The following is a 23,346-nucleotide window of genomic DNA, read 5'->3' as shown; positions in this document are numbered from 1 at the left end:
CACCGCGGAAGCACCATGATCTCACGATATAAACCGGTGAGTGCATGCATGTATCACCTGCTACAGATCGATACTCTTGCTTTGAATACGTGCTGCTCTGTCTGTTAGCATTAAACGAACATGCACAGCTAAGCAATAAAACCATGATTTATCCCCCAGTTGGACGTCCATAAATGCTATTTACATAATTGTACCTGCAGTTAAAAACCAATTTAATGGCACTGTGAGTCATTTTAGGTCAAAGTTAGTCAATGGATCCTGGTGTGGGCTGTAATGGGATCATATATCACTGATCTCACGCAGCTCTCCTTTCTACAAGCAAATTATGGAGGAGTGTGAAATATTGGAGGTGCTGTTCCTTGGTGGAAACGAATTGTCACAGCCAGTCAGATGGAGAGCATTTCATAAAACAACCCCTCCTCTTGCTTTCTGTGAATAGGTGAGAGAGGAAAGAGTCAATGCATGATTCATCATCACCTCTAACCCTCACTTTACTCCTACAGATCAAATCACCACAACACAAGCTGCAGAAAGGTCTCTGCATGGAGTGCGCCGAGCTATTATTACCCAAACCAGCCCAAATTCCTGTTGCATAAATGTTTTCTAAATCCTTTGTAAAGGTCTCTCTGAGTGGCTCCTGCTCCTCCACTCATCCTCTTTTATTCTGCATTCACTGATGCTTTAACTCTCCCCAGGCGATCCAGTGATGGACAGGGCTAATCTCCGATGTAGGCCACCACGGCACTGTAAGCCGGCCAGTCATCCCGGCTGAAAAGATGGCAGAAATACAGACACAGTGCAGGAGGAGATCTTAATCGAGCAGTTGATGCTTGAAACATGAAATCCATTCTTATTTAATCAGGGAGATCCAGCTGACATAACATCTGGTTAGTCTGCTCAGCAGTGGTTTGTGGAAATAAAAGTCTGCTTGGCTTGATTTACTCAGAGCCCCGTGTTTTGCCCAAATGACTCGTGTCATGTGGGGGAGTGTGGTTTTCCAAGTAAACAGATAATGAATAAGTGAGAGGAAGTCAAAGGACATGACAGTTGTTGTGAACTCCTCATCCTGGGTGTTGACATGAAAGACCAACTGGAATCTCTTCACTTTCAACTATGCCTGCTGTCCCTGGTCTGTATGTTACATTGCCTCGAAAAAGCATTTTGACCTTTTAGAGGATATCAGAGCTGCACATATTTACAACTTTCTTGGAAAACACAATACGTATATACCTTTCAGAAAAATCTGGACATGGATAGTTATTTAGGCTCTTGTGGTAATACACCTGGGTCAGTCAGTGCAGGTTTACTGCATCTTTCTGGAGCCTTTTGTTTCAGTCTTTACCAAGATATGTTCACTGTTCATCATCTTTTGCAGAATTCACTCATTCAAAATCCCAGTTTCAGTACCAGGATATATCTTTATTCCTCACTCTGACTTTTTCAACAAGAAGAAAATTTCATACTGCCACTATTAGTGCAATTTTATCAAGAGTGTATCATTCTGCCAGCATTAAATATGGATAACATGAATATTTATGCCCCTATTAATGTCTATACGTTTGTGTCCTACTATTTAAATCAATTTCTGGCTAAAGACAACACCTTAGTCATGATGTATGCAGTGGCACAGCAGTCGGCTTAATCAAATTCATATTATATATAGTATTTTATTTAGGGCTGTCAAAGTTAACGCATTAATATCGCGTTAACTCAAATTACTTTTAACGCCGCTAAATTTTTTGTCGCACGATTAACGCATGCGCGTTCTGTATGACCCTCGACCCATCCCGTAGTTTGCCAGACCAGGAAGTGGCGCCGTTGTGATGCGGTACAAGCGAGCAGAAATGGATAAAGGACAGAGACTTTTGAATGACAGGTTCAGCTTACAGATCATGTCAGATAAGACTGAAGTTATTTTCTCCTACTGTCGACATGAACGGAGTTACAGGAAGTTCGTAGAGTCTTCCGCACCACTCGCTAGCCATGCACACCGCTAATGCAGAGAGCCGCCCCCCTCGCCATGCTGGATTTGTTTACAATGGAGACACTCAGACAACTCTGCAGGGATGGACTCGCTATCTGGCATACCGGACATTTCCCGATGTGCCGACGCACTTTTAGGCCAGTGTGATTTATTCATTTATTTAGGCTATAATATCTGCCATGAACCGGCACCACAGCTGCGCTATTGACTGTTGACTGGTCCGATCACGTCTCCTAAAGGTCCGCTCTCACCTCCACGCAGCTCCTGCTTGAAAGTGAAAGTAATCGGGAAAAAACGAAACTTACTAAAACGATCGACTGGAACTGTAAATAAACGCCAAATTTACAGTCAATCAAGATGCTGCAAAGCTGTCAAAGACTCTGCAGGAGATTGTCTGATGCTGGTGACTGTACAGCTGCATCATGAGGAAGAGGAGGAGACAGAGCAGCAGAGGCTGGTGTGTGACAGGAGAGCAGAGGTTAGTGAAGCAGCTCTGTAGAGTATCATAATATAAGCTGAAAGCATTATTAGACTGTGGGTCTCCTTTATTTAGGAAGGAAAAAATGGTTTTAGATTAAATCCGTAGCTCTTCTATGATCTGAGATGGTTAAGTCCTCTTAGTACACCTTAAAAGTTCTCCACTGAGACTTCTTTTACTTTGTGTGTTCATGAGTTTTGAAAAGAGGCTTCACATGTGTGTTTATTGACATCATTCCAGTAAATCTACTGGACTGATGTCATTTCTTACTGTCAGCATTTATTTTACATTTGGACTACATTTTTTAGTTTGAAAGTAAAAATATGATAAACAATAGCAGACATTTTTAAGTAATTACTTGCTTTTTCTCTTCAACAGGGCAGATGTGTCCACTTTACTCACATCAGAACAGTGAAACATCATTAGATGTGTCTGTGCCTTACTGCTGAGCTCTCAGCAGAGACTTGACTTCTTTATGTTCATGTGTGATGATGAGATCTGTTGTTTGGTGTTCAGATGCTGAGAACAGAGGAGTTAACTTCTAGAAGTCTAAAGTTTGACTCTACATTTTGGTATTATTCAGTAATGTTACATTAAGGTCAGTATCTCCATCTGTTGTGGCTTGAGTTTACCATGTTATGCTCTCAGCATATTTTTGCAGCGTTCAGTATCTTTGAGCTCAGACTAGAGAATTTTCTGGACTTTATCTGTTGTTGTTTTGGGTTGTTGACATAAACAAACATTTGCATAAAGAAAGAATTTTTGTCCACTTGTGTTGATAAGGGTATTTAAATCTTGAGACATAGTACTGTAAGATACATTTAGAATAGACAAAAAAAGTGTGATTAATTTGTGATTAATCACGAGTTAACTATGGAATTTGTGAGATTAATCATGATTAAAGATTTTAATCTTATTGACAGCCCTAATTTTATTATCTTGTCACTATCAAAAGGACAAGTACTTTTTCATCTAGTCTTAGCAGATAAGTCTGGTGCTGCTTGAAGTATCTGGCTGTTACGAGGAAGTTTTTTTCTTGCTCATATTTCTATAAATAAAAGAAAGATTACAGTCTAGATCTGCTCTATATTTAGAAGTTTTGTCAAGAACTTTAGGTTTGCACTGCATTTTTGCACCATGTGGGACTTCCCCTCTCTGTGCTGATCTTGTTCTGGATATATACAGGTAGAGTTTCATGAGACTGACAGCAAGATCAAAAAGTGGCTTGTGGCATGCCATTAGGGGATCAGTGCCATTCGGCAGCAAGCACAGACATACAGTATGTCATAAACTTTGTGGCTCATATCATGGCTGATGGCATACCACTAGGGGTCAGCCCCAGATGCCAGCTGTCCATCACACTAGTATTGCCCATCTTCTGTCCCCATGTTACATATGTAAATTAACCCTTTATGGGACAAGGAACCACTTATGGACGATCTCCCTTATGCTGTCCGTCAACTCTGGAGATCAGTTAACATCAAAGAAAGTAACATCAAATTATCTCACCAATCAGCAGTGTCCAAGAGTGTGTCAAACTTCCTGTTTCCTCCAGAATTCAAAAAATGTAGTTTTACATCCCTTCTGGCCCAAATAAATTGCCCTAACATCATAATTATTTGATATGTTGATGAAGGTCACATTACAAAGGTGAACCATAGTGCTTAATGTCATGATAGGCTTTGTTTGTGTAGGATTTTTACCAATTGCTGAAATTTTAGTGTGAAAAATGAAGGAACCATAACCTTGCAAAGTAGATGGATATACCTGTTTCTGTGTTTCTCACTGGCGAATCCGTCTCGCAAAGCTCCTGTCTGAACCATTTGGGTCCAGTTAGAAAGTGACAGGACCAATCAGCAACGAAGGGCAGTGTTTTCAGGTGTGGCGGAGTCATGACGTAAGTAAGCAGCAACAAGAGGCTGGTGCAATTATGGTGGATGACATTAGCGTGGATGCTGCTGAAGCTTTAGTTTTATCAGAGCTTGGTGGCATTTCTTTGTTCAAAGAAGAACAAAGAACAGCATTGACTTGTTTTCTTTTCAAAAACGACAAAAGTCATGCACTGACATGTCTACAGTTGCCATGGTTTGCGGCATTATGCAGTTCTCTATGGAGTTACTCCTTCGGTAGGGGCGCAGGCGCGCAGCTCGATAGCGGCTACGTCACATTTTTGTTGCTCTGATTGGCCCGTAAAGATGTGACACACAGAATGTTCATCCAGTCACCCTCTGAGTTTTTTTTCAAAGGCTCTGCCCTTTCCCAAATGCAGTGTATGAGAGGTTTACCAGATGGATGTGTGAAACACAACCATCTGGCGTGCCAGGTTAGAGGAACCATATTTGGACATATGCCCATTTAGGGGTGTAAAATGTCTTCTATATGGCCAACTCATCTTGCAACAAAACCAAGGGTATTAAATTACTTCATATATTGGAGGATAACCGAACTCTATGGTGTAGTTACTGTAGATGTGATAAATTTTTCAGTGGAACATTTTACTAATTTATAGAAGTTTTCAAGATATAAATACTAAAAAAGATGTGAGTTTTGGTCAGTTTTATAACCTTATAACAGTTTTGTTATATCTACGTGGTTTATATCAGTTTTTAAAATTTTAATCATGTTACCTTTAAAAGAGGTCAGAATCCACAGACAATCTCCCCATGTGTTTAAAATTTTTTTTGTATTTATTTAACTTTTTAATGTGTAATACTTGTAGACTCTATGTGTGTTGTCCATTACTGATATTTTACTATGAACATACTTAACGGGAATTCTTTTCTTTACTATAAACAGTCAAGGAACCATATCTGGTCACTTTGTTGACCTTGATTTTCCCCCATAATAATGTAAAAATATATTTACATACATACGTGACAAAAGTCTGTTTACAACTATGCTAAATGTTCAAAGTGTGAAAGTAAAAACATTCTTAATTCTTCTGTATCCTACAAGTTGTGAAATATTCAGGCAATAACAAAAGTTTTGAAAACTCACTGGTAAATGGCAGCAGGTAGGAATTAAAAAAGCCTACGTCTAAAGCCTGGACAAGCAGAGTCACACAAAGCTGGTGTTTGATATGGTTCCACAATGTTTGGATTGGTTCAGTTTTGTCATGGTTTGGCTCATGAAACTCTCCCATGTTCACCCGTGTTTCCTCAGCTGATGTCTGTCAAGTCTCGTTTGTTGTGATGGGAAATCCATCTCTTTTTAGAGATTCAGATCATTTGGCTCAGCTCAGTGGAGTTGGTTCTTTGATACTCAAACAGCTCTTCATATGATACCAGTTTGACTTTTTTTAAAGAAGATTAAATCACAACAAAGGATGGAGGAAAGGAAACTGGCACTCAAGCAGGAGCTAGCTACTGTTGCTGACATTAACAAGCTGTAAAGTAGAGCAGGCTCATCGGTAAAAAAGCATTTTTACTGATATACTAGCTACTAGCTGCACAGGTGCTTTAAGATGTCCTGAGATAACTTTTATAGCTCCGCACCTCAGAAATACACACGTTTCCTGGGAAAGCAACAGACAACTGTGTGTGTATAAACACTGATGTAAACTGCTCATTACATTTAAGCTTATCTCTTCATTGTTAATGTAAAGGTCACTATGGGGCATGGATTACATTAAAAATAATTCATTTTAACCAGTAAGAAAAGGCTGCTGTGAGTCTCACGGATTATTAAAATCTGCTCCCATGTGGCTCTTCACTGATCCCTCTGAACATGTTAGCTGCCATTGGCTGCAGCAGAGAGTTCTCTCTGCTCCCTGCAGGACTGGATGCACAATGCATCCTTCTGGGGAATGAATTAATATTTGATGTCACCATTTTTCATGTGTGCTGCCTCGTTATTTAGAGCTCCGTGTTTCCTTGCAGATATAACATAAACTGGAGAAATAAATGACTGAGGGGAAGAGTTATGTAACTCCTGCAAACACTGTGTTTGCATTTAGATTGGAGTGCTTGCTCATGCCTCACACGTACCTCTGTATAACGTTTGCACTGCTTCATCAGCAGCTGTGTTCCCTCTTCTCCTCTCTCTCCTCTTCATCACTCACTGTCTCTCCTGCTTGCCCTCCTACCTCCAGCGGATCAGTCCTCCAGCTTCCCGTGCACACTCGGCTCCCTCTCTTTTCCTCTCCCAAGGTCGACTTTGAGCTCCCGTTCACAAGGAGACAGGAATAGCAAGTGCACTGCAGAATGCCACCGCTGCTCTTGCTGTATGTGTGTGCTGGTGTGTGTGTTAGTGTTAGAGAGTGAGCAACAAGAGCGTGTCTGAATGCATTCCAGAGGAGCTGTGCAGCACCGTGCATGAGTGGAGCTTCAGTTTTAAAGAATGTCTGAGGACTGCAGGCGGACGGGATGCAGATGTTTCTCACCAGCATGGCCGGGGGAGCTGCTTAGACTGCCAGACAGGAGAGGACTGTGACTGTCTCTGACTCCCCCTTCTTCCTCCTCCTTCCCTCTCTCCCTCTGTCTCCTCTTCTTCAGTGGATCTGATATTTAGGAGCTGGATTTAAGAGGGATCAGGACGGAGGTCACTTAAGGAAACACAAGGATCCACTGAAGACGCATAAAGCTCTTGCTTTGAAAAGACAAAATGCTCTGAGAGCCTTTATTTTAAATCTCTGTCTTCCCTCTGTCTCCCGTCTTCCTCCTACCCTTCTCTTCCTCCGGCCGGTTCCCTGCAGAGTCCTGGCTCCACCATGTCCTTGGCGTTCTGTGGGAACGAGAATAACTCGTCGGCTTACAACGTGGACGGTGGGGTCCTGAACAACGGCTGCTTCCTGGATGCACTCAATGTGGTACCCCATGTCTTCCTCCTCTTCATCACTTTTCCCATCCTCTTCATCGGTAAGTGTCACTGAGTTTAGAGGTCCCATGCTTCTTTGCACCACACCTCCTTATATGGACCACACATGCAGCACATAATTGATGTGTCAGCACAAATATGTGAAGATCTGAAATGTCATTAATGGGATTCTGCATGGTTTCTACCTGCCCTTCTCTATTTACATCTATCATATTTGCCATTAAGGAAGCACTGATTAGTATGAATATTCATTATAGTGTTCATATGATTGATAATTATTGAAATGCATGTTTGACTCTAAATTTTATTCCCAGAGTTTAACACCCTGTGTGTAGGTGTTGGCTGTCCTATAGCCAAAAGTAAAAATCTCTCTCCAGAGAGCACACAAGGACACATTTCTTGAGATGCAAGCATTCTTGCAAGCAAACAAGACTGTCCTGATAAAATGTAGTGTTTTGGCATTAGGTTACACCTTCTCCACTATCTTCCTGGCCACCTGCCAGTCTATTAGTGTCCCCATCATTGTGTAACAGAGCAGCTCCTGGTCGCTGAACAGGGTTGAAACAGTCACACATTGCCTCACTGTCTGCCCTGTCCTGTCACCGTATGTGCTCACAGCATATGTATACATCCTGCTTTAAAGAAGTGTCTTTTTGATCATAGAGAAAAACGGATTCTAAAGGTTTTTTTTTTGTCTGTCTTCTGTGAACCCACAACCTATCTGACTGTGTTTCATACAGGGGGATAAGCATGATCACATTAAACCATCCATTCACTTATTATTTTTTCATCTCAAAGTTTATTTCAATGCTCACATACATGCTTCTATGCTTCCTGAATTTTTACATACATTTTGAATTTTGATGTTTTTTAATAGGCTATTCTCACTTTCTTCTTGTTATTTCTGTTGCATTGCTCTATGCGATTAGATAAAACTATATTAGGTCATAGCAGCAGCATAAGTCAGTAGATAGCAATGTCAGGCTTTTTGTCAACCTGTCGGGGGATTTTCCACCAAATTTATCTGGACTGAAAATCATAAAAATGTTAGATGGCATGAAAAATGGTGCAGACATTCATATGGTGCTCAGACTGATTAACCGTACTGATAATTCCCAGACTTTTCCTAGTGCCGTATTGAAATTGAGATTTTGGTTTCTAGTAAATGTTTCCATAAGCAGTGGATGCATTTCTTTTGATTTTGCAGGGGTTTTTTCTCAGAATAATTTAAACCTTTTAAAAATACCTAAATTTCCTCTGATGTGCCATCATTACTTAAAATTGAAAATGATTAAAATTAAGTCATGACCATGTATTAACTTGGTCATATTTTCTTCTACTTCATTTTCCAAGGGCAAATTTAAAATAAACAGCACCATATTGTACTGTAACAAACCAAACAATACAGTAAGATAAAATACTATCATATTGATGATCCAATAAGGTATTAACCTACCAGGAAAGCAGCATTTATTTCATATAAGGACATAGTAACAGCTGAAGAAGCCAAGCTAAGCTAACTTGTTTAGCCATTCAAATGCGTGTTTATATGCTGAATAACCTTTCTTACCTAATTATCCCTTATAACTAAAGTGCATTACAAATAAAATGTATTATTTATTGTTAACTGTTCACTTAAATCTTAAATCACTCTAACACCACCAAAATGATATACATCAATACAAATGGACTGATAAGTCATGATATATTTTATATCAAGCTGATAAATAGAACTCATCATAGGCTGTCATTTAGTTAGGTAGCACACTGCCATACAATCACTTAGAAATCTAACGCAAACGTTCAATGTTTTCAATGTATTAGTCGCATATTCCAGATGAAAATATTAAGGAGGGTGGACTTTCACAGGCAAGATGGACAACACAGAGACTCCCATGAGAATGAATGGACTTCCTACTGACTTACCTGCTTAATGATGTGTATGTGGAAACTAGGTATAAGATACAATATGATATGATGCAACGTAACTCAAAAACGTATGAAATTATACGATGCGATACGATATGATACGATATAATACAGTGCCATGGCAAACAATACAATACAATACAGTATAAAGCAAAAAGATATTATACGATACGATGTGATACAATAGTATGTGATGTGATTTTCGGTACCATACGACATGATACAGTATCATATGATACAATACGATGCAATATTCCTGTATGCAGTGCAATGTGATACAATTCAATATGATGCCATACCATATCGTATTATACCATATGATACACTATGATATTATACAGTATGATGCAATAAGGTACGATATGATAAGACCCAACGCAGTATGATACGATATGATATAGTGCCATACCAAACCATGCAATATGGTACAACATGATATGATATATGACATATAATGTATGATATATGATACAAACAATATAATTCAATATATTGATACTTTACGATGGAAACATGAAATTTGATACGATACACTAAAATCTCAGACAAAACCAAACTGTCTCTGAAAATAGTAGCTTCTAGAGGTGTTTGTGTGACTTAAAACTATAAGCCTTATTTTGTCTCTAGAACCTTTAAAGCAGTTGTCTTTATAAATAATGTTCATTTTTGTAAATAGTACCAAAAGATAAACTTTTCACTAATTATTTTTGGCTTAAAGCGAGAAGCCAAAAGACTCTGTTAAAATCAATATGAGCTGTCAGAGAACAACCAAGAGAACCTGGATGAAACCTGCGGCAATGATGATCTCTCCTGTCACCCTGAACTGTGCTGCTTTCTCTAACCACTTTGTCACCCATGAAATACCTCAGGGTGTGAATGTCTTTCTGTCAACCTTGAGTCACCTGACAGAACCTTTTAGGAGTGCTATTACTATACTAGACTCTACACTCCAACCTGCCCTGAAGATGAATATAGTGTTGCTCATGTGCTGGCTCATCACATTAGGACTACCAGTGAGAGAGTGTTTGCATACATAACGGTATCACAAAAGCTTAACCAGACTGTTTGCCTTGCATGAGCAGTGGGAAAACAGGGCAAAAACAATTTCCTTATCCATAAAGTGAATTAAACAATAGTTTGATCTAGATAATAGTTTTTGTTTGTGCCATGATATGGTGAAAAATATCTGTTTAAATTTCCTGGAGCTGAAGTTGACATTTAAATGTCCTGAAATGACATTTAACAATGATAATCTAAGAATGACAGATGGTTTATTGACTAAAACAATGACTTGATTATCAAAATAATGCTGATAAGCTGAGACAGACAACATTTGAAGACACTCACATTTGTAAACAACCTGGACAGTTATCACATTATAAGGCTCATTTATGATATTGATTTGAATTATGTTGCACAGTACTTGAGCAGATGACATGAATTTTTGTATGTGGAAAAGAAGCGTGTGTATGACTGTGATGGTGTTTGTGACTGTCGGGCTGTGCCAACACTTCGCAGCGAGATAAACTGTCCGACAATGAAGGTGCCAACAGCAGAGAAGTCATTACCATAATCTCATTATTAGGGGGTGTGTTTTTGACAGCAGTGGATCATATTAACAAAACAACTCACACTCTGTCTGGATTCGAGACATATTACAGTCTGAGTTGAGGTTTAAGGTGTTGGGCCGGCTGTCATCCGGCCACTGTCATTGCCAGACCTCACAAGCATTATAGATGTCCCGTAAGTCACAATAGCACAAGTTTCTTGATGATAAATAGATGCCAGTCTCTGGAAGGCTAACAGCAGACCTGTCCTATGAGTCTACCTGCTGTTAGTCATTAAGCATGTGTGAGTATGTCAGCAATTTGTCAGGCATATTGTCTACAAAAAAGTAGGGGCGTTGTTTAAAATGTGAATATAAACAATACAATGATTTTTAAATCCTTTTCAGTCTATATTTAACTGAATAATGCAAAAGACAAAATGTTAACCTTTTCTTCTTATTACCCTCCATAAGTGTTTAGGGGTTGAAAACAGTAATTGCTGAAGTATTGAAAGTATAATTCTTGCGCATTCTCATTCTTGCTTGATGTAGATCTAAAGATGCCCAACAGTGCAGGGTTTCCTCTTATATTTTACTCCATAGATTTGGACAGTCTAATACCTGCACTCTTTTACTGTGAAGCAATGCTGTTTATGTAGGTCATGCAAAATTTGGCTTGTCATCATTTTACTGAAATAAGTTGGGGAAAAACTCCGACAAAGACGTTATCTGACTGGAACTTTACGGTGCTCCAAAACCTGTATGTACCACTCAGTAAGGCCTTCACAGACATGTGAGTTACCCATGCCATGGGCACTAATACAGCCACACCTTAGTAAAGATCCAGACTTTGATAATAATCTGAAAGGTACTTTCTTTATTCAGTAAAAACACTGAAATGTGGACTGGACATTTTTTCTATTTTATCTCTGTCAGTCTCAAAAGAGCTTGGGGCCAGAAAGGTCGATACTTCTGGATGTTGTTGCTAAACGGCTGTGGCAGGCATAAGTTACATTTGTAGATGCAGGTACTGTGTTAACTGACAGGGGTATTCTGCAGGGTTCCTAAGCTCACTTTGTAATATCAGTGAAAGAATGATGCAGGTTTTTTATGCATTGCTGCCTGGGAGGTCAAAGGTCACATGCATTTAGGGTTGGTTTTCAGCTTTGCCCCCCAAATGCAGAGTTTTCTTCAGATTCTCTGAATCGTGATGGTATTATGGACTGTAGATGGTGAAATCTCTCCCTTCCAACTGACTGAGCCTTTTTGAAGTGCTCCTTTTGTAGCTAATCATGCTAGTGTCACCTGTTGCCAGTGAACCTATTTACCTTTCAAATGTGCATTTTAGAACTTTATCAGTGTATTTTTGGCACCAGTCCATACTTTTAGGAATGTATTACAGGCGTCAAATTTAGAATAGGTATATATGTCACATCTTACACAATGTCCCAGCTTTTCTGGGGTTCATATGCTTTATAAACAGTTCAGTCCTGTTGCATGAAAATACTTATTTCCTGTCATCTGTTTTAGGCTGGGGCAGCCAGAGTTCAAAGGTCCACATCCACCACAGCACCTGGCTTCACTTTCCTGGTCACAACCTGCGCTGGCTCCTCACCTTTGTGCTGCTCTTCATCCTCGTCTGTGAGATCGCTGAAGGCATCGTCTCTGATGGGTATGCTGGACACACTGAAGCCATTTGACCCCTGTATACTTTATCAAAACAGTCATGGAATGCAGAAGCTCATAATAATATAACCATTGTATTTTATTTTTTCCCCCTTAAAACAGTGTATAAAAATTAAATTTTGTATAGCAGGCATTGCTGTATTTGGAGAAAACTTCATTGTCATATACACTATAGTTCTAAGCGCTGCTGGATCAGTCTAGTCACCTAATCAAAGACTATTTTACACCTGGAATCACAGGTGAAAACAATTAGCTGCAATTACGCTTAATCTCCATATAGCATACTTTCATGACTGGACGGACTGTGCTGCTGAGACCTGCTGTATAGATGGTAAGAAAATTGACAAAACTCTTTTCTTGTAGCCCAACTTAAGGCTCACAAGTACAATTATACTTCAATAGTCAAAATTCATATGTAGGTCAGAGTTTATCTGTTTATATTTAATTAGCATTAACATTAAAAGTCAACAACAAAAGTAAGCTAGCATGTTAAATGTTAGCTTCTAAGTCATAGAGCTCTCTGTTTCATTTTCGAATAGTTTTTGACTGTATTCTTTACCAAATATACACCATATTTCCAAAAGTATTCGCTCACCTGCCTTGACTCGCATATGAACTTAAGTGACATCCCACTCTTAATCCATAGGGTTTATATGACATCGATCCACCCTTTGCAGCTAGAACAGCTTCAACTCTTCTGGGAAGGCTTTCCACAAGGTTTAGGAGTGTGTGTTTATGGGAATTTTTGACCATTCTTCCAAAAGCGCATTTATGAGGTCACAGACTGATGTTTGACAAGAAGGCCTGGCTCTCAGTCTCTGCTCTAATTCATTGCAAAGGTGTTCTATCGGGTTGAGGTCAGGACTCTGTGCAGGCCAGTCAAGTTCATCCACACCAAACTCTCTCATCCATGTCTTTATGGACCTTTCTTTGAGCACTGGTACACAGTCATGTTGGAAGGGGCATTCCCCAGACTGTTCCCACAAAGTTGGGAGCATGGAATTGTCTAAAATCTCTTGGTATGCTGAAGCAGTCAGAGTTCCTTTCACTGGAACTCAGGAGCCAAGCCCAGCTCCTGAAAAACAACCCCACACCATAATCCCTCCTCCACCAAACGTAACACTTGGCACAATGCAGTCAGACAATTACCGTTCTTCAACCACCAAACCCAGACTTGTCCATCAGATTGCGTGATTCGTCACTCCAGAGTCTCCGCTGCTCAAGAGTCCAGTGGCGGCGTGCTTTACACCACTGCATCCGACGCTTTGCATTGCACTTGGTGATGTATGGCTTGGATGCAGCTGCTCGGCCATGGAAACCCATTCCATGAAACCCTCTACACACTGTTCTTGAGCTAATCTGAAGGCCACATGAAGTTTGGAGGTCTGTAGCCATTGACTCTACAGAAAGAGACCTCTGCACACCATCCGCTGACCACACTCCATCATTTTACGTGGCCTACCACTTTGTGGCTGAGATGCTGTCGTTCCCAATCACTTTAACTTTGTTATAATACCACTGACAGTTGACTGTGGAATATTTAGGAGCGAGGAAATTTCACGACTGGACTTGTTGCACAGGTGGCATCCTATCGCAGTACCACGCTGGAATTCACTGAGCTCCTGAGAGCGACCCATTCTTTCACAAATGTTTGTAGAAACAGAGTGCATGCCTAGGTGCTTGATTTTATACACCTGTGTCCATGGAAGTGATTGGAACACCTGATTTCAATTATTTGGATGGGTGAGTGAATACTTTTGGCAATATAGTGTATGTCTACTTTCACTTTTTTGTGAAACTTGAGCTCTCAAGTATAACCATAAAATGTCATCTTCAGAAAGAACAAAGGCTGATAGGTAGCATCTAAGGCATAGCTTAAGTGCTAGCTGTTAGCACCATTGCTAAGACTTGTAGTGGAGGTTGATTGCTCACAAATTAGTACTTTTATCCTGAATTAAAGGACAAACTGCATTATTCCATTACCATTCCATGATAGAAACTCTGGTTTATTGTGTGGACAGAAAATCAAACCATCATTGAGCAGCTTTGACAATGAAGCAGATGAAGCTAATTTAAGCTAACTAACCCAGGAGTCCCTGGGTCTCTGCTCTTGCTTGTCTTAAAGATACTTCAGTGTCAACAGAATGACTTCATGAATGTCTTGAGCAGCTGAATATCTAGAAACTGTACGTGTTTAATCCTATTCAGTACAGCAGTTATAATTAAAATATCTTTATGCAAGTTTTACAGTCCGTGCTGAAGCTGTTGCTGGCAAAGATGCTAATTATAGCTGCATAGCAATTCCAGTGTTTGAGCTTTTCACATCAAATATAGCAATTAACCGTCTACTCTTGTTAATCTGTCACACATAAATATATAAAAGTGGTATTTTTTCTCTTTTTGCTTACATAACCTAAATCTCAAAGGCAGTTTCTTAACTGTCCTGCTCATGAGTATGATTCTGATGAAAGTGTTAATGACAGTATTCATTCAGAGGCTAAGGCAAAAATAAATCCAGAGAGAAGCATCTTGAAGCTCTTTCTACCTTTAACTTTATATCATTAATCACTCATTTACCCTACTACATATATGCCTGTTTGTCTGTTGTAAAGATTTGAAACATGAATAATGCTGTAAGACACTTTTATTTTATTTAGGAGAGACTAGTGACTGATTCAAAGATATACATCTATTTTACAAAGGTGTGATATTAAATTATTTCCTGTCTCTTTTGCAACTTAACACCTAAAGGGAATGGCGTGATTGAAGGGTGTATGCCCTGAGCGGCAGCAAGATCTATCCCCCACGGAGTCCAGATGCTGGTGGTGGAGGTGTTGGCTGATGATGCCCTTTGAGGCTGATTAGATGATGATCTATTGACTGTGAAGACTGGCGTTGAAGAGATGATGTCTGATTATGTTGTCTGAGGATCATAGTGTGAAGAGGCTCACCACACGATTAGGGATGATGGCTGATGATGGAGACTTTGTCACTTGGTGATGGGGAGGGATGCTTGCAGCCATATCCTGAATGAACTGGTGGAGAGAAAAGCCATATTTTCACTAGCAAGGACCACAGCATGAACAGAATGCAATGTGACAATAATTAATTGATACTGGAATGATTCTTTTGAGCAGTGATATGAGACATTTGCTGGCGATGGTTTGGGGAAGCTTAGGGGATCTGCTGTAGCTCCTGGGTATGATAAACCACTTGTGGCCATATGGACAGGGTGAGGGAGAGAAATAAAGGAAAAGGTTGGGAGGTAGGGTTGCAGATTACAAGAACAAAAGAGGAGGAGATGGTCAGGTTGCTATGTAGCATCCCTTAAAGGAAGGCAGGGAGTGGGGCAGTGCTATTGGATAGGTAAGACCAGGTGATGTGAACAGCTGATAATATGTCAACGATAGAGCATCTATGGAGAGGGTGAGTGAAACAGTGCAGGAATTAACTTTTACACTAGCATGCAGCATGCAGGATATGGTCTTCCTGACTGTTCTTTTGGTTATCTTCATTTGTCACATAGGCACAAATCATCTGTTGTCACAGAAAAGCAACATAGAGTAACAGGAAAAGACAAGGTAAACAGTGAGCTAAATAACGAAATAAAGCATGCAAAGTAGGATTTATAACAAGATTAATGACTCACAGTCCATTACAAACACAATTTGTTGTTTAAATTAAAAGTTTAAATTAACAGACAACTTTACACAGTTTAGTCCTCTCTTCCTCTTTCCTGTTTCCTCTATTTATGAGAAGATGGAGGTTGAAGGAGGAAACTGTTTATCAGCCATTTCTGCAGCCTGGAGGCTGTAGTGATTGTTACTGGAGTGAATAGAAGAGCTGTCCATCTGTCCTCACGTCACTGGTTTTTCACTCTGATTTCAGAGCTTCGCAGATGAGCTGGGCTTTGTTGTTTATCTCGCCTGTCTGTGGATTTGTAATTGTGTTTATGTGATTCTTGCTTTATGAGGTACCCGTCAAACATGGGTAGGCATTTTTTGAACAGGTTCATTACTTCTTGCACATAATGTGTTTTATTTGGTTCCTAAATGGCTATAGTCATATTTTCAGCATAAACTGAGAAATAATGTTTTTGGTTATGAAAAATTTAAATCCAAAAATGTATTCAATGTTTCAGGGTTTATTTCATATGTGTGCATTCTTCCTTCATGTTCTTTTGCAGGTTCAGCCAATCCCTCCATCTGCACCTTTACATGCCTGCAGGTCTGGCCTTCATGGCTGGTATCACATCTATTATCTACTATCATAACATCGAGACCTCCAACTTCCCCAAACTGTTATTAGGTACAGTATGATCAATTCTTATTTTCTTTGTCAATCAACATTTTACAGGTGTTTATTTACCTTTACCCACAGGGAAGAGTTTTGCTGAGCAAAATTATAATTAAAATGAAAATCATAACCTTTGTAAGAGACAACGCCACCTGTGCTTTTAACCAGCTGAAATAACCTGACACCCCAGATAGAGTGTTTCTCATATCCATGGCATGGGATGTGTTTCGTTTCCATCAGAGCACCCCCCCATAGATCAGGGATGGGCAACTGGTGGCCCTCATGCCACATGCAGCCCTCAGTTTCATATAACATTTTTTTAGAAACTTGAAGAAAGCATGTCAAAAATGTGCCACATTTTTCTCACAATCTTTGCTTACTGGTATATGTTTGCTTCTTTAGAAGAAATCAGTGGATATAATTGGCTGCAATCATTAATGTAAAGCTTCTTTATATGCATCACTAAATGCACCTGTGAAATAGATAAATAAATATGCAAGTAAACTATATCTAAATTATAAGTAACTAAAATGTTCACTGCATTGAAAATAGATGGTGTTTGGGAAGGGAAGAACCTTTCAAAAATTAATTGGAGAGTGATTGGATGAATGTTCTCTCTGTCACATTTAAAACAGACTAATAAGTGCAACAAAATATAATACGCATGTGCCGCCATGGGGAGTAAAAAACAATACACAAGCCCAACAGGAAGCTTTTATCAATGTATACTATCAATGGAGCCAGTTGGTAAATTAAACTCTTGCTGATTCCTGTTGTGAGAAGAGTAAAAACACCTTTTCCAACAATAAAAGCTTTTATTGTGGTTAGTAATGTCTAGTTCAGATAAAACTGACACTTTATCTGTAGCATCCATGCTAATCTCTCTAGAGGCTATCGTTTACAGGCCTGCAGTACTTTTAAACCACACTTGTTCTGCTACTGTGTCTTTATCCTCAAACGCTGTTGTATTGGTCCAGCCATTTATTTAGTCTTGCCAAAACTTTGCTAAATATGAGTCAAGGCTAACCTGGCACGCCAGATGAATTTGTTTCACACATCCATCTGGTGATTGGATGAACGTTCTGTCCGTCACATTTTTACGGGCCAATCAGAGCAACAAACACGTGACGTAGCCTCAACCGAGCAGCACCCCTGGCGTTATAGCAGCATCCATGCTAATGTCTTCTGCCATTATTGCACCTGCCTCTTGTTGCTGCTTGCTTACGTCACGACTCCACCGCGCCCGAAAGTACTGCCCCTTGACGCTGATTGGTCCTGTCACTTTCTAACCAGGCCCAAATGGTTCAGACGGGAGCTTTGCAAAATGGATTTGCTAGTGAGAAACACAGAAACGGGTGTTTTCATCTCCTCTGCAAGGTTAAGTCAAGGTTACAAAAATGTTGATTGAATTAACTTTTGTTTTGAAAACTGGGTCATATTCATTTGGTTTATCTTGAATCATGAAATAGTAAAACAGGGTCTACAATAATCTAAAGCAACATTATGTTGGAATTCAGTTGGATGCTCTTTGTTGCCCCCTAAAGGTCTCTGAATGCAACTGCACTGTCTACTCTGCCAACAATGTTTCTTTCTTCTGTTCTTGTGCTGCAACTGTCGTTTTTTTTCATAGCTTTATCTACCATGATCCTGTTTGAAACTACAGTTTTAATATGAAAAAAGTACACATTGTTGCTTTAAAGGTTAATGCTTCATTACCTTCAGATGAGGCTGCAAATTATTCAGAAGGCATTCTCATATAGTCTAATTGGGCTGCTCCAGGTAAATATAACTCATCCTTTTTCTCAAGGAAAATGAGATTCAGGGGGAAGAAATGCACAGTTAATAGTGCTTTAAAAGTTAGCTCTTCTATTCTTTATGACCTGAGAGGATTGAATCACCTCAATAAAATAATCCCAACGCCACCATATAGTATGAGCTCATGTTGTTAAATATGAAGCAACACCACATATTCATATCTCAGAAATATATCTTCCAATGAATCTGTGGACTTTGTTTCACATCAAAGCATACTTGCTCCATTAGCTCTGCCATAACACCCATGTTTGCATATGTATTGACCCCCCTAGTGCTTCCTTGTGACTGTTCATGATTTTCTTTTCCCTCTAAATCGTTAACTCAACTGTGTTGAGCTTTGGTGCTCCTCCTGCTGTCACATCACTGAGCTGCTTTCAGCTTGTGGGTCTTCATATCACAGTCGCTTTCTTGAGAGAAGAGGTGGGGCGGTGCTGGGTTCACAGTTGAATACACAGAAATTAATCTTCTAAATTGAGACTCTGACAGTGACCTGCATGTTTCACTATTTTCAAGGTGCTTTACAACATGAGTACACAAACACTGGATCAAAGTCTGCTGCAGAGTCTGAGCCGATGATCTTGTTCCCCTATTGTCCTCGAGTGTAATCTCTCTGAACTTTATCTACAACACAGTTTTCACTATTAAGCTCTCATTACTTATCCCTGTAAAGCTGCTGAACTGAAATGACCTCTCTCAAGGGGAAAGATCTCAACATCATAGAGCCAAATTTTAACTGCTGCGTACTGGGTAAGAGTTGATAACCTTTAAAAGCTTTTAGAGACACATCCCTGAGCCTTTTTTTGTTGACATCCAATGAGGAGGAGAAAAAAAGAAAAAAGATGAAGACATGATGCTGACTGTGACAAATACACCCATATCTTGTATAAATTCAGTCCCAGAAGTTAATTCAGAATTGATGAAAAACATTACATCTCCATTACAATCCATCTATAGTCTGGAGCTTTTCTTTTTAGCTTGTCCAGTGATTTCCTGTCTGTCTTTGTTTGATCTCTTCAGCCTTGCTCATCTACTGGGTCCTCGCCTTCATAATGAAAACCATCAAGTTTGCCAAGTACACGGAGCACGGCATCGGCCTTAGGCAGCTTCGTTACTGCATCACCGGACTGCTGGTGCTGCTGTATGGACTCCTGCTCACCGTAGAGATCAATGTCATCCTGGGCCGGGTATGAGTATGTGTCTGTGATGTTTCATGCTGCAGCAGTGTGTAGCCTGCTGATTGTTTCCTGTTTTTGCTTCAGTTGCCTCTTCGTCCTTTTGACTGAAATCCAATTTGCACCACTGGTCAGTGATCAGTAAAGCTGCCCAGAGTTTAATTGAAAATAGATTAAGCAATGATGCTTCATGTTCAATTTCCCTCTTCACCCGCATTAAGCTGTTAGGAGAGTAATATTAATGTTTGTGCATGTGACAGTTGAAACAGCACCTTTGCTAGTCAATAAAGATTTAAACACAGAGAAAACTGCTGCTGCTTGCTTTGAAATACCAAACTATGAGATGCTAACATAACTGTCCTAATAACTTATAAAACTAAAAAACTCTCAGAGGTGTCTTAAAAAGTACTGAAAGTTGCTAAATCAATTAAGCCAAAATTAAGGCTTTTAAACAGTATTAAAAGATCTAAAAAGAGTATAAGGTCTTCAATTTTGTGGGCTTCTATATTTAGAGTGATCTAAAGAGGCTGTAGGCTTTAGAATGTTTTGAATCAGAAGTTTAAACAAATTAATCTTACACTATTACTTTTACAAGAGTAGATTTTATATAATAGTACTTTAACATCTATTTAGAAAATTTTACATCTTACTTCATTAATTACAGGTAATGTGTTGAACTTTAAAGAATATTGATCTGATGTTATTACTACATGAAAAATAATTGTTGCCTTTTATGGGGAACTACAAATGAACATCTTTACTAAAGACGAGGGCAATCACTTGAATCAATATTTACACATTTTGCCAATAAACATAAAAATAAACCTCAGGATCATGATATATTAAACTTCAGAAGTTTATCAGGATCATTTACCTGCATCCTGTAAGACACTGGTTCCCAACCTGTGGTCCGGACCCTCTTTGGGGGCATGAGGCTTGTCTTGTCTCTGAGGTAGTCAAGATAAGATTTTCACAAATAATTAAAAAAATGGTGAAACACTTTCACATTCCTCATGCAAAGGTATTCTAATAAGCACAAAATTTCTTGTAGACTTTTTTTCTCAGGGATTTATCTGCAAAAAATATTAAAATTGTAGCCAAGTTTTGACAGCAATGTTTCCCCTGTTTCCCCCAGTCTTTGTGAGTTCAGCTTTTCTAAGTTAAAAACTAGAGAGTGTTCCAAATGGGATCACCGCAGTAGGGGACATGATGTCTGTGCAAAGTTTCACTTTAATTCGCCATGTAATTGTGGAGATTTTTCAAGCAGCACCAGAGTGCTGAACAAACTGATGGCAGTGCTTGAGGAATGTCTGTAGCCAGGCTAAAAAGACCTTTAAATTGCAATGTCCCCTCTTGGAAAGTGAATCATTTTAAGGCAGAGGTTCTGCCATGAAATGATAGAGAATAAAGATAATTGTATGAAGACAAAAGGCGCAGTCTCACATCTTTATGAAACAAAACATAAGCCCCAGGCTGCACTATCACTGATACTTGACTGATCATCACGAGCCAATTTCCACATTTATCTGTGACTGAAATGTGTGTAAAAATATCTATGCAAATGATTTTGAGAGCAAAGTGAAATTTATATCATTCTCTTATCTGCCTTTCTTAATTGTATTAATGCACAATATGTCTGTCATGGTCATGTATTTTGATTATTCTGTCTTTTTGACATTTTTACCAACTCAGCCTTTTTGTGATGGTAAATAAAGTCAGAATGATAAGAAGTGAAAACTGTTATTCCTTTATTCTGGAAAATGTAAAGTCTTTATTTCTGCCCAGAGTTCACATCTATTATTCAATCTCATGGGTTTTAAAAAAGATTATGTGATTTTATGTTTCAGAGCTGGGAAATTCATTGGATTTTTGTTTTACATTCCTTTACAAATACAATTGACCTTACTCTGATAAGTCTATTTTGTAGTTATAAAAGATACAAATTAACACATTACTTCTGCCACACATAATGAGTAATATTTTTCATTTCTTGCAATCATTTCAAATTAAACCATGCAAACGCTCTTAAATGAGACCTACAATGGACCCAGTGATTTTATTTGTAATTGCCTTCAAATGTTCAAGTACTTAGACATTTTCTGTGGTTATTCATCCATAAGTCATTCATCTCAGCTTGTCATTTGTATTTGAACTGTTAAAGCGTTTCATCTTAATTTAATTGTACATATTAATGTGAATTACTAAATAGATTAATACATTTCACAGCTCCACATTCTCTATATCCTATCTATTCATGGAGCTCTGTTGACCTTTTATTTTTGAGAAAACTGCAGTCCTATTGCTCTGAAAGCCTGCTAAGCTCTGCCAAGATTCAAAGATTGAGAAGACAACCTGTAATTAATACAGCAAAGAAACAATGCATCTTCCTGTGGCTATAATTAATCCCCCTGATAAGAGAGTGTTCAATATGGTTGCCATTGTGTAAAGTGCTCCCATATAGTGTGGAGAACACTCTAATAATTAACTCCGTAGATGAGTGGATGTTTTTCTTTCATCGTATGTCTAATCAGTGATTCCATGCCTTTTCAGCCTTTGTTTTAAGGTCACTGGGGTTGAAAATTTAATCACAACCATGTATCTGTGCTTCCCTTTCTTTTAGCGCTACATGTGTTTCGCTGACCCCACTGAGGTTAAGCCTCCAGAGGATCTCCAGGACCTTGGTGTTCGATTTCTGCAACCATTCGTCAACCTGTTGTCCAAAGCTACCTACTGGTGGATGAACACCTTCATCACCACTGCTCACAGACGGCCCATTGACCTCAAGGTTATCGGCAAACTGCCCATCGCCATGAGAGCCCTTACTAACTACATCAAGCTACGCAGGGCCTTTGAAGACCAGAAGGTTTGTGCACAAAATCACTTCTTTTAAATTGATTATCTCTAAAATGATCAACTGAACAGGACTGTTGACCCGGCTTCACTTATTCATAGGTGAGAAATCAGTGTGAAAAGGCATTAAAGACACAGAGCTTTAATGAAACCTTTCTTCACTCAACACAGATTGAAAAGTGAAGAAATCTTTTTCAGAGATAATGGTTTCCTCCTCTTCACTCTGACAGCAAAAATAGCATTTTCTCTAAACTCTTGACATGAGGAAGATTCAGATTCAAGTCAAGTCTTAGTTCTTGACATTGATGTGTTAAAACAGAAGCAAAATCTCTCCTTCTCTTGCGTCATTGATGCTGAATAAATAATCATGGCTGTATCAGGCTCTAGTGCTGCTTTCAAATGGAACGGCACCAAAGATCATCTTAACATTGAAAAAACCCTCAATCTTTGACTTTTTCCACTCACAAATTCTTGATCAAATTAGAAGTAGAATGGTTTTTTTCTGCAGGTTAATGCTCTTCAGGCAATAAATATACTCTACTCATCTATTTCCTTTTAAATGTGATGATCATTTCTTGAGTATCAACTTCAATTTTCACTCACAGACACAATGAAGATTTTCAAATATGTTAGAATTTAAAGATCATTATGTTTAATTCCTTATGTCCCCACTTATTCTATCTTAGCCGTTTTTTTAGTTTTAAAGTCTCAATAAAACTTTGTTTATTGTGTTGAATTGTTGTCAGTGGGCCAGCCTGACATGTGGATGAAGTGA

At 39.1% G+C, this 23,346-nt stretch overlaps 1 protein-coding gene across 3 annotated transcripts in view; it reads left to right on the top strand.

Annotated features, from left to right (window-relative positions):
* abcc8 (ATP-binding cassette, sub-family C (CFTR/MRP), member 8) overlaps window positions 1-23,346 on the top strand; it is an 84,829-nt gene continuing 61,483 nt past the window's right edge. For 2 of the 3 annotated variants that reach the window (XM_041795490.1, XM_041795489.1), the window contains exons 1-6: window positions 1-36; window positions 7,156-7,318; window positions 12,283-12,424; window positions 16,625-16,746; window positions 19,567-19,733; window positions 22,342-22,584. In XM_041795490.1, coding sequence (XP_041651424.1) covers window positions 16-36; window positions 7,156-7,318; window positions 12,283-12,424; window positions 16,625-16,746; window positions 19,567-19,733; window positions 22,342-22,584 — 858 coding nt within the window. In that variant the 5' untranslated portion in view covers window positions 1-15. Of the gene's footprint in view, window positions 37-7,155; window positions 7,319-12,282; window positions 12,425-12,722; window positions 12,770-16,624; window positions 16,747-19,566; window positions 19,734-22,341; window positions 22,585-23,346 lie in introns of those variants that run through there. The other variant, XM_041795491.1, reaches the window with a different exon arrangement.

The sequence above is a fragment of the Cheilinus undulatus genome, linkage group 9 (genome assembly GCF_018320785.1).
Source record: "Cheilinus undulatus linkage group 9, ASM1832078v1, whole genome shotgun sequence".
Classification (NCBI taxonomy): Eukaryota; Metazoa; Chordata; class Actinopteri; order Labriformes; family Labridae; genus Cheilinus; species Cheilinus undulatus.
Note: the sequence above shows the minus strand (reverse complement) of the source record. Positions and strands in the feature narration are given on the sequence as shown.